General features: G+C 36.6%; 1 protein-coding gene across 1 annotated transcript in view; it reads right to left on the bottom strand.

The window, feature by feature from the left end:
- Window positions 1-390: 390 nt before the first annotated feature.
- Window positions 391-11,211, bottom strand: part of LOC106869326 (uncharacterized) — a 10,909-nt gene continuing 88 nt past the window's right edge. Inside the window, exons 1-5 of the mRNA XM_014915028.3 lie at window positions 10,404-11,211; window positions 6,239-6,410; window positions 4,387-4,510; window positions 2,801-2,896; window positions 391-1,665 (exon numbers count right to left, since the gene is read on the bottom strand). The exon at window positions 10,404-11,211 is cut by the window's right edge and continues 88 nt beyond it. Of these exons, the coding sequence (XP_014770514.1) occupies window positions 1,326-1,665; window positions 2,801-2,896; window positions 4,387-4,510; window positions 6,239-6,410; window positions 10,404-10,499 (828 nt within the window). The 5' untranslated portion in view covers window positions 10,500-11,211 and the 3' untranslated portion in view covers window positions 391-1,325. The remainder of the gene's footprint in view (window positions 1,666-2,800; window positions 2,897-4,386; window positions 4,511-6,238; window positions 6,411-10,403) is intronic.

Below are 11,211 nucleotides of genomic sequence, written 5' to 3'. Positions count from 1 at the left end.
CATGTGTCATCTTGACTAAATGTCTTCTACACAGATTCAGTTAAAACCTAGAGCCGAGAGTGTAATATGAAGCTTGTCGGAGGGACCGTTTTATTTCTTGTACGGTAGATTTAACCGGACATCCAGTTTAACACCACTTCCTGACCTTAAGGTTTATATCGACCTCAGTCCACGACTGGTACTTTTTCACCGATCCTGAAAGGATGAAAGGCAGTCGACATCGGCGAAATTTGAACATAGACAGATGCCGTATCCTGACAGCTAACAACTTGATGCAGGTAATTGATTTCATGCTTCGGCAAACTGAGTGAAAATTTTGGAAAGTTATCGGTTAATTATTGAAGAGGAACTAAAATCACTGTAATGGAAAGTAACGAAATAAATTCAACCTTTTCACAATCATAGTTTTAATGAAATTATGTCGGTTTAAGCACCCTGCATAGCCCCACATAACTTTTATATTTTTCGGAATCTTCAGAAAATTTTTGCGAATTTGTGTTCTACACACGGGAATTGATACGATTATTAAAAAAAAAATTTTTTTTCAAGTTTTTAAACTCACATAAATCCTTTTTTTTTTTAAACATCTCAGCAATGAACCATTAAACGTTTATGGATAGGAAAATATGGAAAAAACATCAATACATATCAGAGTGATAAAGAAACACGGAAAGTATCAGGTGGTCGTCAGATGTGCTAAAAATAATAGCCAAATCGCCCTTAAATTACACAAATTTATTTTTGCATAATCGTATGAATTCTCGTGCGTAGAACACAATTTCACAAATATTTTCTGAAGATTCCAAGAAATAAAAAGTTTATGAGGGGTTATATGGGGTGCTTAAACCAGAATTCCACCGGAAAGTATTGCTTCAATGACTTTCCAAAAATAATCAGGAATTTACCATTATTTTTATGAAATCTTTTTGGCAGAGTCGTTAAAGCATGAAGAAAACTGTTTTGCGATGTTTGTTCCGACACTCTGCACTCCAAGTTAAAATCCTGCCGAAGTCAACCTTAATTTAATCCTTTTATGATCCATAAATTAAAACACTAGTTATGTGCTGGGATCAATATAACTGACTAAACTCCCACGTCTTCAAAATGACTGCCAAAATTAGAAACAATCATGAAACTCTTGGATGTTTTTAGCAGAGTCTCTCTTTGTTATTAGCATTCAAGCTAAGAACAGCTGTCTCCTTTTCTCAAGGGTTCTGGAAAGAGAGTCCCGGACTCTACTCTTCATCTTCTCACGGAGGCGTTGAAAAATGAACTGAATAAATAAATAAATTCAAAGTTTGTGTTGGGAACGATATCACGTGTCTTCAGGTGTAGTTTTTGGTAAAATAATAATCAGCCATCAGAAGTGGACAATCGGTGAAGTCTTCGCAAAAGTCGTAGAACAAGGCGACTTCTTGTGGATGTTGCTTACAGTAACCATGGTAAGCACATTCTTCAAGCGTTGTCTGTTCTGGTAGAAGAGAGCTTTTGGTGCAGGTTTTATGTCGGAACAGCGCCATTTTGGTGGTGCAGATGGCTGTGTGGGCGAGGATTTTGTGAATGATTTGTGAAATATAAGTGTCAGACGAGACAACGAGGAAGAAATTGATAAACGGTTCTTTGAGTTGGCTGAAAGAGGCCAGTCGCAGATCCAACTGGACATATCTGAAATAAAATAAATAAATAAATAAATAAACAGACAGACAGACAGACAGACAGACAGACAGATAGATAGATAGATAGATAGATAGATAGATAGATAGATAGATAGATACACATAGATAAATACAATAAAGAATGATAGGTACTATGAATGAATAAATGAATGAATGAACGAATGAATGAATAAGTAAATAAATAAATAAATTAGTAGTTAGGTAGTTAAGTAATTTGCTTCGCAACCTCGTGGTTAGTATTTTCTACTGTTACCTCGAATGGACTAATGAATGATATTGATTGATTTGATTAAACTACAAAGACTAAATATTTAAAAAAGAAAGGAAAAGTAGGAGGTTGTAACACTCGTGACTTTCCTAACAGTGCTAGTGGTATAAAAGTTCCTTCCCCAGTCACACAGACTCGTAGGGCCGGTTTCCCTGCTTCCATGGCGTATATATCCCCCACATGGACGGCACGCCGGTTCGTCGCAGGATTACTCATTTTCGCCAGCTGAATAGACTGGAGCAACGCGAAATGAAGGGCTTTGATCAAGAACATAACGCATCGCTCGGTCCAGGAATCGAAACCACAATCATGAGTCCAACAACCTAATCAGTAAGGCACGTACCTCCACGCTAGTAGTATATGTGAAGTGAAATGACTTTAGCCAATGATTTAACTCTTAGTCATCTCGACCTGCCAAGATCTTACCTCTTGTTCAACTGTGCAAAATGATCCTTCAACTAAACACATGACCAAATATACTGGCCAGTATACTACCCCAGTATATTACCAGTTATTACCAATTATAATTGAAGAGATATAGAAAGTGTATCGGTAGAAAAAGAAAATAATGTAAAAACATTTTAAAGGAAGCACCTGAGATTGAACTCTCAAGTCGGAGCATTAGTGAGACAGTAGTGGAATGTACTTGCGTCATAGAGTGTATGATGGTGTGATAAAGTTATAGATAACATGTGTTGGTGTGAAAGAAGTCGTGAATGTTGGTGTGATGAAAATTGGTGTATTGAGGGTAATGAAAATGAAAATTCTGGCGTGACTGAATGATCGTGTCTAGAACCCCTTCGATCGTAGTTCAGTTGCATCATGGTTGACCTGCAGCTAAACAACAACATCCTACCTTTTTCTTGGTACCAGTTTTCTGTTAATGTTCGGATCATCCATTCCTTTTCCACACAGGGAACAGTGCCCTTTACAGTTATATTCCTCTCCTGATCTGAAATCATAGACATGAAAAAGAAAATTTGGGATTCTTTTAATGACCTATATCAATTTCTTTTTGAATACGTTCTGGCAGATTTTAATGTGAATATGCCAATTGCTGTTTTTCGTCTTCAGAGAACACCATCTTTTTTCAGGCGTTATGTATACACAACACACTCGATTCATTGATACATATATACGAGTATGCGTGTGTATTGATATATGTACATTGTACACACACACACACACACACACACACACATATATGTATATGTACATATATATGTATATATATATGTATATATATACATATATATGTATGTAAATATATATGTGTGTATATATGTACATATATATGTATATATATATGGATATATGTACATATATATTAATATATATATACGTACATATATATAACAACAGAACCAAAAGTGAAAAAACGTGGTCGACCCAATTGTGATACATGCCCCCACCTTTTGGAGGGTTCAGAGTTCCACTTTAAACAAAGTGAAATATTTAAGATTAAATCAAATTTCACCTGTGCCTCGGAAAATCTGATCTATGCCATTACATGCTTAGGGTGTGGTAATAATTATATTGGCCAAACAGGAATATCACTCCGTCGAAGAACCACTCTCCAGAAAGAACAAATCCGCCACCCACAATACAGACAGATACAAGTCAGTGAACACATAGAAAGGTGTGCTAGGAATCTTAATCCTAATTTCCTAATTTTCCCCTTCTGTCAATGTTCACAGAACACCTCAGTACAACAAAGAATGAATAAAGAGGCAACTTTCATCAATAAATATCTTCCACAACTAAAAATGAACACATAACATAATACAGAACACTACTAACCTTTCAATTAATACCACTAAACCCCATACATCCCATACACCATTCACATTACAAATCTATGTCTACCCTAATTGCACCAAATCCAGAACTACTTACCTCCTTTAGACATAATCTTTTTACTCAGGGACTAGTAGACCTGACACCGTTCAGTAATCAGTGTGCATTCAAAGCAATGATTAGTAACTTTACGAAACCAGTATGCTTTTGAATCTCTTTAACAATTCACAATAATGACTTTTATTACTTTTATTCCTACCTTAGTTCATCTAATTGTATATATCTGTCATTACTTTTCATAAAAAAGCCTTTACTTTTTTTGATTTCCACTGTGCATTTTCGCTTATTTTTCTTCTTACCCCCCCCCCCCATATATATATATATATATATATATATATATACAAGAATACATGCATACATACATACATACATACATACATACATATACAAAGCTGACACAAATTTGTTCCATGGATAAAATCAGTATTACAAAATCAGTTTTGTATAGAAGAAGAAGAAGAAGAAGAAGAAGAAGAAGAAGAAGAAGAAGAAGAAGAAGAACAACAACAACAACAACAACAACAACAACAACACCAACAACAATAACAACAACAACAACAGCTGTAAGAATGGAATGGTACATACCCGTTTACGGAGATTTGTTTTGTCAAGTTGACATAGCTGATTGTTTGGGTGAAGTTCTTGTCAAGAAGCAGCGTTACCAGATGAAGTTCGGCCGAATTACACGGAATTTTGAGATCAATCATTCCTATGAATTTGGATGGGAATAAATAAATGAGAGACATTAACTGCAACCAACTGAAGGCCGCCTACGAAACTCAACTAATACTTTTATGAACAACACACGTTATGATCTGTCCCTGATCATCTACAAAAGAAACTGCAAGTTCACCATGCAACCTCACCAGACAGAAGAATATTGGCTGCCCTTCCTAGCCAAAAGAGCAAAGGGGAGCTATCTTCATGTAATTTAGGTAGAGGTCCAACAATTTTGAGGATTAGACGATTGTCTCTTCTCCTAAAAATTGCCAGACTTGTGCCTAAATTAGACCACAGAGAATGAAAAGTAAATTTCACTTTGGCGTGATTTTGAACTCTGAACATAGAGAGCCGGAACAAATACTGCATGGCATTTTATCCGATGCTCTCGCGATTCTTCCAGCTCGTCACCTTGGCCAATAATTATAAAGGTTTCTGATTATAGGCCAAGGCTAAAAATGTTGAAGAATGGGCGAGGCAGTCGATACCACCAATCCCAGTACTTGACAAATACTTTATTTTATCGACCCCGAAAGGATGAAAGACATGGTTAACTTCGGCGGGATTTGAACAAGTAGTCATAATATAAAATCGAAATATCTCCCAGGTCTCATGAACTTTAGACAACCAATATTTACATTTGGTTCCATGATGCGAAGCCGATAAGAAATAATTCTCCTCGTGTATAGAGCGTTAGTGTATCGGTGTTAACATTCCCAAATGATCTGGTATATATTGCTACTCTGAGAGCCAAATAAACTGAGGTGAGACAATGCACAATAAAATATTTTAACAAGAAACACAGCAGAATCTTAGCTGTTGGAGATTTGAACTTATGTTGTTATAGTTGTTACTATTATTATTAACTCCAGATCAGTTTGGACGATGTATGTAACTATGTTATCTAATGAGACCGACATTTAAAATTGTTATACGATTTGAGCGAGATATAAATAAAGGATATTAAAAATAAAACTTCCTATTATTATTATCATAACGGTGGAGAGCTGGCAGAATCTTCAGCACACCAGACAAAATGTTTAGCAGTACTTATTCTGGCTCTTTATATTTTGAGTTCAAATGCCCTCGAGGTTGACCTTGCTTTCATCCCTTCGGGGGTCGATAAGGTAATGTACCCCGGTCAAATACATTATCGATGTGATAAGCTTTCCATTCCCCTCAAAATTGCTGGCCTTGTGCCAAAATTAGAAATAATTATTATAAAGATATAGTTGAATCATTAGTATATCTGACGAAATGCTTTTCCCGTTTAGAGCTTAAATAGCGCCGAGGTCAACTTTGCTTTTCATCCTTTCGGGAACGATAAAATAAAGTACAAGTCAAGTACTGAGATCGATGGTATTGACTAACTGCTGGCCCTATCACAACATTCCTAAAGAATAATTATCATTATTATTGCAGTATTTTTATGGCGGCGAGCTGGCAAAGTAATTAGCACGCCAAACAAAATGCTTTGCAGCACTTCATCCATCCCAACGTTCTGAGTTCAAATGCCGTCGAGGTCGACTTAGCCTTTCCTACCTTTCGGAGACGATGAAATAAGTACCAGTTGAACACGGACGACGATCTCGACTTAACCTCTACCCCTAAAACTGCTGGCCTTGTGCCAAAATTTGAAACCTGTATATGTAAACAATATCTTTTTATATCGGTCTCGTTAAAAATGACGTGAGAATCATCAGAAGAAAGTATTTACCTGCCTTAAACTGTTTGTAGGTTACAAGTCCTTCATCAGCTGTGTCAAAACTACTAAACAACTCCGTGACAGTGTTGGAGTTCACAGCTAGCCATCGATTCACACGGTACACGATGCTTTCCACTAATTCTTCGTTCGACCTCATCTTTTCAACTTCTTTCTCCAGCTTCTCCTAGTATTATACACACATACATATGTTTTAATGTCAAGTTAGATATAAAATGAATCTAAAATTAAACTGGAGGGTAATTCAATACTTTCTAGTAGGGTACATGTTAACGAAATTTTATGAGAAAGGTGACAGTGACTTCGAAATTTCGGATATTACTCGCCTACTATATATATATATATATATATATATATATATATATATATATATATATATATATGTACATACATACATATATATATATATATATATATATATATATATATATATATATATATATATACATTCATATATATATATATGCATACATACATACATATATATATATATATATATATATATATATATATATATATATGTATATATATATATATATATATATATATATATATATATATATGTATATATATATATATATATATATATATATATATATATATATATATATATATATATATATATATATATATATATATATATGTATATATATATATATGTATATATACATACATACATACATATATACATACCTATGTATATATTATTTATATTATTATTTAATTGAATGCCACGCATCCATTTCCGAGTGTGTATTTATATATGTGTGTGTGTACACACACATATATAATTACATATCGCCTATATGTACGAGGTCGGGATCTTGTTCAAAACGGGGGCACCAGTTTTCATTAATGTTTTACGTAGTGTTTTTGGTACCGAAAGACTTTCAAACTTCGTATACTTATCTATTTTGTGTTATAGAACAAAAAAAAATTTTTGTATTCGGATTTATTTCATGTAAAAAATTGTCTTATTTCGATAATTTCAACCAATCACTGACAAGTATTCAGCTGTTTACACTTACTCCTTTGACACTTTAAGCGGTGTAAAGCGTATTTAATCTCCATTACTTCTGACATTTTGCAGAGGCAACACACGTGTGTTTGTTTTCCCTAACCCTAACCCTAACCCTAACCCTAACCCTAATTGACTTGCTCCTTCCCTCAAAAACCATGCCTTGTGCCTATAATAGAAAGGTTTATTAGCTACTGCTAATATGCTTCAGCCATTTTTTTGACAAGGAAATAATAATTTTATCACCGCCGAGAATCGTTTGTTTACGTAGTCAGCACTTAATTTTTACGGCTGAATGGACGTCAGTCATTGGTTGAAATTACAGAAATACGACAACTTTAACATGAAATAACTTGCGATGTACGTTTTTTTGTTAAGAAGACTAAGAGAAAAAGACTTGTCCCAAGTTTCAAAGCGTTTCGTTAAGAAAATACTGGTGCCCCGTTTTGAACAAGATCCCGAGGTCGGATTAAAATGTTCCCGGACTAGTTGTGTTTAATAAAAAATAACATATTTACCTACGTTTTAACAACATCTCCTTCGAACTAGTCATCCTGCGCAGGAATACACTGGTCCCAGCATTCCTCCCACTTTTGGAATCCGATTTGGAAGTCGTTTTCCGTAAGCGAGTCGAGGACCTTCTGCGATTCGCTCTTGATCTCGACAACGGTGTTAAAACGGTGACCTTTCAGCTACATTTTCACATTGGGGAAGAGATGGAAGTCCGCAGGTGCTAAATCTGGCGAATAGGGTGAGTGCGGAAGCGATATCATGTTTTTGGCGTAAAATTCACGAGTGAGGCGAGCTCAGTGACACGATGTATTGTCGTCGTGAAGAAGAATCCAATTTTTGGCGCTCCACAGATCCGGTCGCTTTCGCCGAATGTTCTCCCTCAAACGCTTCAAAACGTTGCGGTAGAACTCTCGATTGACGGTCTGGTCCTGGGAGAGAAATTCTCGATGCACAATACCGCGGGTTTCGAACAAAATCCTGATTGAGCTGCGGCTCTATCCTGCCTTCTTCGGTCGTGGGGGATAAAAGGCTCTTCCATTATGACAACTGCTGCTTCGTCTGAAGGTCATACCTGTAGACCCAACTCTCATCACCGGTGATGACTTCCCATGCTTAACGCAAAATTTCACCTCCATGACAAAAATCGCAAACTTCAGCATACACATAATCGCAAAAACACAAATTTCTCAACTTGCGAAGTAAACACAGCGATGTCACTCGGCACAGTGCCTCATGAAAGTGATTACTAGCTCCCACTGCGCACGTAACCATGTGCTGCCATCTATCGGTGCACTACAGAACTAGTCCGGGAAATTTTGACACCACTTCGTAGATGAATATGTTTGTATACACAAATACACACACGTCTATCAATCTATCTATCTATCTATCTATTTCTTTCTTCTCTCTCTCTCTCTCTCTCTCTCTCTCTCTCTCTCTCTCTCTCTCTCTCTCTCTCTCACTACACACACACACACACACACACACACACACACACACACACACACACACACACACACACACGCACGCATACACACACACACATATATATATATATACCAGAAAAGAACTATACAACGTCTACGGAGAATAGTCAAAACTAGACATATACCCTGCATTAAATCTAGAGGTATAAATAATATATATATGGAAACTGAAAGATAGTGGAATTGACAATGTTTTTATTCGCTAAAAATGTATTTATTGGAAATGCAAGCTTACCCTCTCACACATGAAAGGGGCGTAATTCATATTTGAGTGCGCAATATAAGATCTTGCTGCCAACCGATAGACATTGAATAAAAATGCTAGAATTCTTTGTGTGTGTGTGTGTGTGTGTGTGTGTGTGTGTGTGTGTGTGTCTGCGCGTGTGTATGCATGTTGGTATAAATTGATTTAGTCGTTAGGCTACAGGCTGGCTGTAACACAGAAACAGCAGTAGCATTTTCTAACAAGTCACAACATTGTAAACTTGAATTCTTCCAATATACCAGTATCTCGTTCCCTCAACACCCGTGACAAATAAACTGAATATCTCTATCAAAATTACTTCTTATTCCTCGATAACTTGCTAGCCCCCAACCTGCTACGCCTTCTATTCACCATCATCTGACCCAAAAATGACCAATCGGAAACGAAGAATTCGATGTCTTCTATTCTACCAGCCCATGACTCCAAGAATCAAGCTCTTTTATTCATGTTTTTGTTGCTTGAAGGATCGCACATAACAAGAAACTCTGCGCATGGACGCTTAACACCACAATCAGTTAAAGGCCTCGTTACTAACTTCATCATGGGGCCCGTACGCTGTTGCTTAATCTGCTAAACTAACAGCCAAAACTCTTCAAATTTTCTCAAAATGACACGTTACTATCTTAGAATAGAACATGTTCGATAATGCGGCCCTGGGTTCCGTTTGCAAGAGGAAAACACAGTGTTGTCACGGCTGGAATACATTTGGTCCCCGGTCAACTGGTTCAGGGCTGACCTAGAACTAAACTATATCGCAGTCATGAATCTACAGTCTAACTATTTAGAAATACAACATATCTTTAGAGTTACACTGTGACTTTTATGGCCAACCACTGCATGCAGGAGTGTGAGTGTTAAGTCTTTAACTAGGCAAGGATATGGCATATCTGGGACGATGGATCTGTGGGTGGGGCCTCGGGTGTTCGTCCGATTACTCGAGAGAGAGATGTAGAATTGTTCGTTTAGAGATGACCTTGTGTTACACAGCAACAATATTCTAAGCATTATCAATACAGTTTCTACACACACACACACACACACAAATACAATAACAGGGAAGACTAGAAATGAACGTCTAAGCCAACTGTATTCCAACTCTGAATACGAAAGAACATAAAACTGAAACGTACAAAACTCCATGTGGTTACGTCCTTTACGTATTTTAGTCAAAAATTCCCACCATCCATCTTTACATTCAATCTATCAGGGGTCAATGAAGTAACTACCATTCGATTTAGTCGATATAGTTGATTATACTTCAGAAGGCGATGCTCAAGTATGACTACAAAGTTCCATGATTGGAACAAATAAAATAATAAAACAGCATATAACTTGAAAATATAATTTTAAAAGCATCTGTTCTAGCTTGGGACTTACTTCATTTGACTTCTTTTTCTTCTTTGTTTTCTTCGTCTTCCTCCTTGACCGTCCTGTCATATTATCAATGTACGTTCCTGGTTTAGAGTCTTTCATGAAAGGTTTTAATAATATAAGGGTTTCTCAGCTAGAGATGGGGTCCACGTCGAGCTACTGTCGTATGTCAGTCTTCATTGAACAGAGCCATAACAGCGGCAGATAATATGAATTGTCCATTAGTTAAAGTAAAATCCAATTAAGAGTTTATCGAGTGTCGGCAAATTCACGTTGCAATGAGAATTGGCAAAAAAGAAAAAGAAAACTGACGTTTCAAATTAGAGTCAGTTAGCGGTTATTTTGTCAACGCAATCCCTTATTGGTTTCCTAGGATTTTAGATTTTGTCCTACCACTAAGGGCCTAAGTTTAGTACGTTACTGTTCGTCTGCATTCATGGATCCACCGCAGTTAATAAACGGATGGCTTGTTTGTTCATAAAGAGGAAGAATTCATCCCCGTTCATGGGCCAATTCTCTGCAGTTGTTGTATATCATCCCTGATCTTTACTCAGGGCTCACAGACATAGATATAATGGTTGTCTATTCGTTGAAAACTGTTAATAGTCGTTGTTGTTGTCCTTGTTGTTGTTGTTGTCCTTGTTGTTGTTGTTGTCCTTGTTGTTGTTGTTGTCCTTGTTGTTGTTGTTGATAGTGATAGTGGTGGTTGTGGCAGTGGTGGTGATGGCGGCGCTGCAGTTGCTGTTGTTATTATCGTCTGTTTGTTGAACAATGGTTGCGACTTATCACTTTTCAGGAACTGCGTTGTTATGAA

This window comes from Octopus bimaculoides, chromosome 16, assembly GCF_046866305.1.
Source record: "Octopus bimaculoides isolate indiv1 chromosome 16, ASM4686630v1, whole genome shotgun sequence".
In the NCBI taxonomy this organism is placed as follows: Eukaryota; Metazoa; Mollusca; class Cephalopoda; order Octopoda; family Octopodidae; genus Octopus; species Octopus bimaculoides.
The sequence above is the reverse complement of the archived record's forward strand: the minus strand, read 5'-3'. Positions and strand labels throughout refer to the sequence as shown.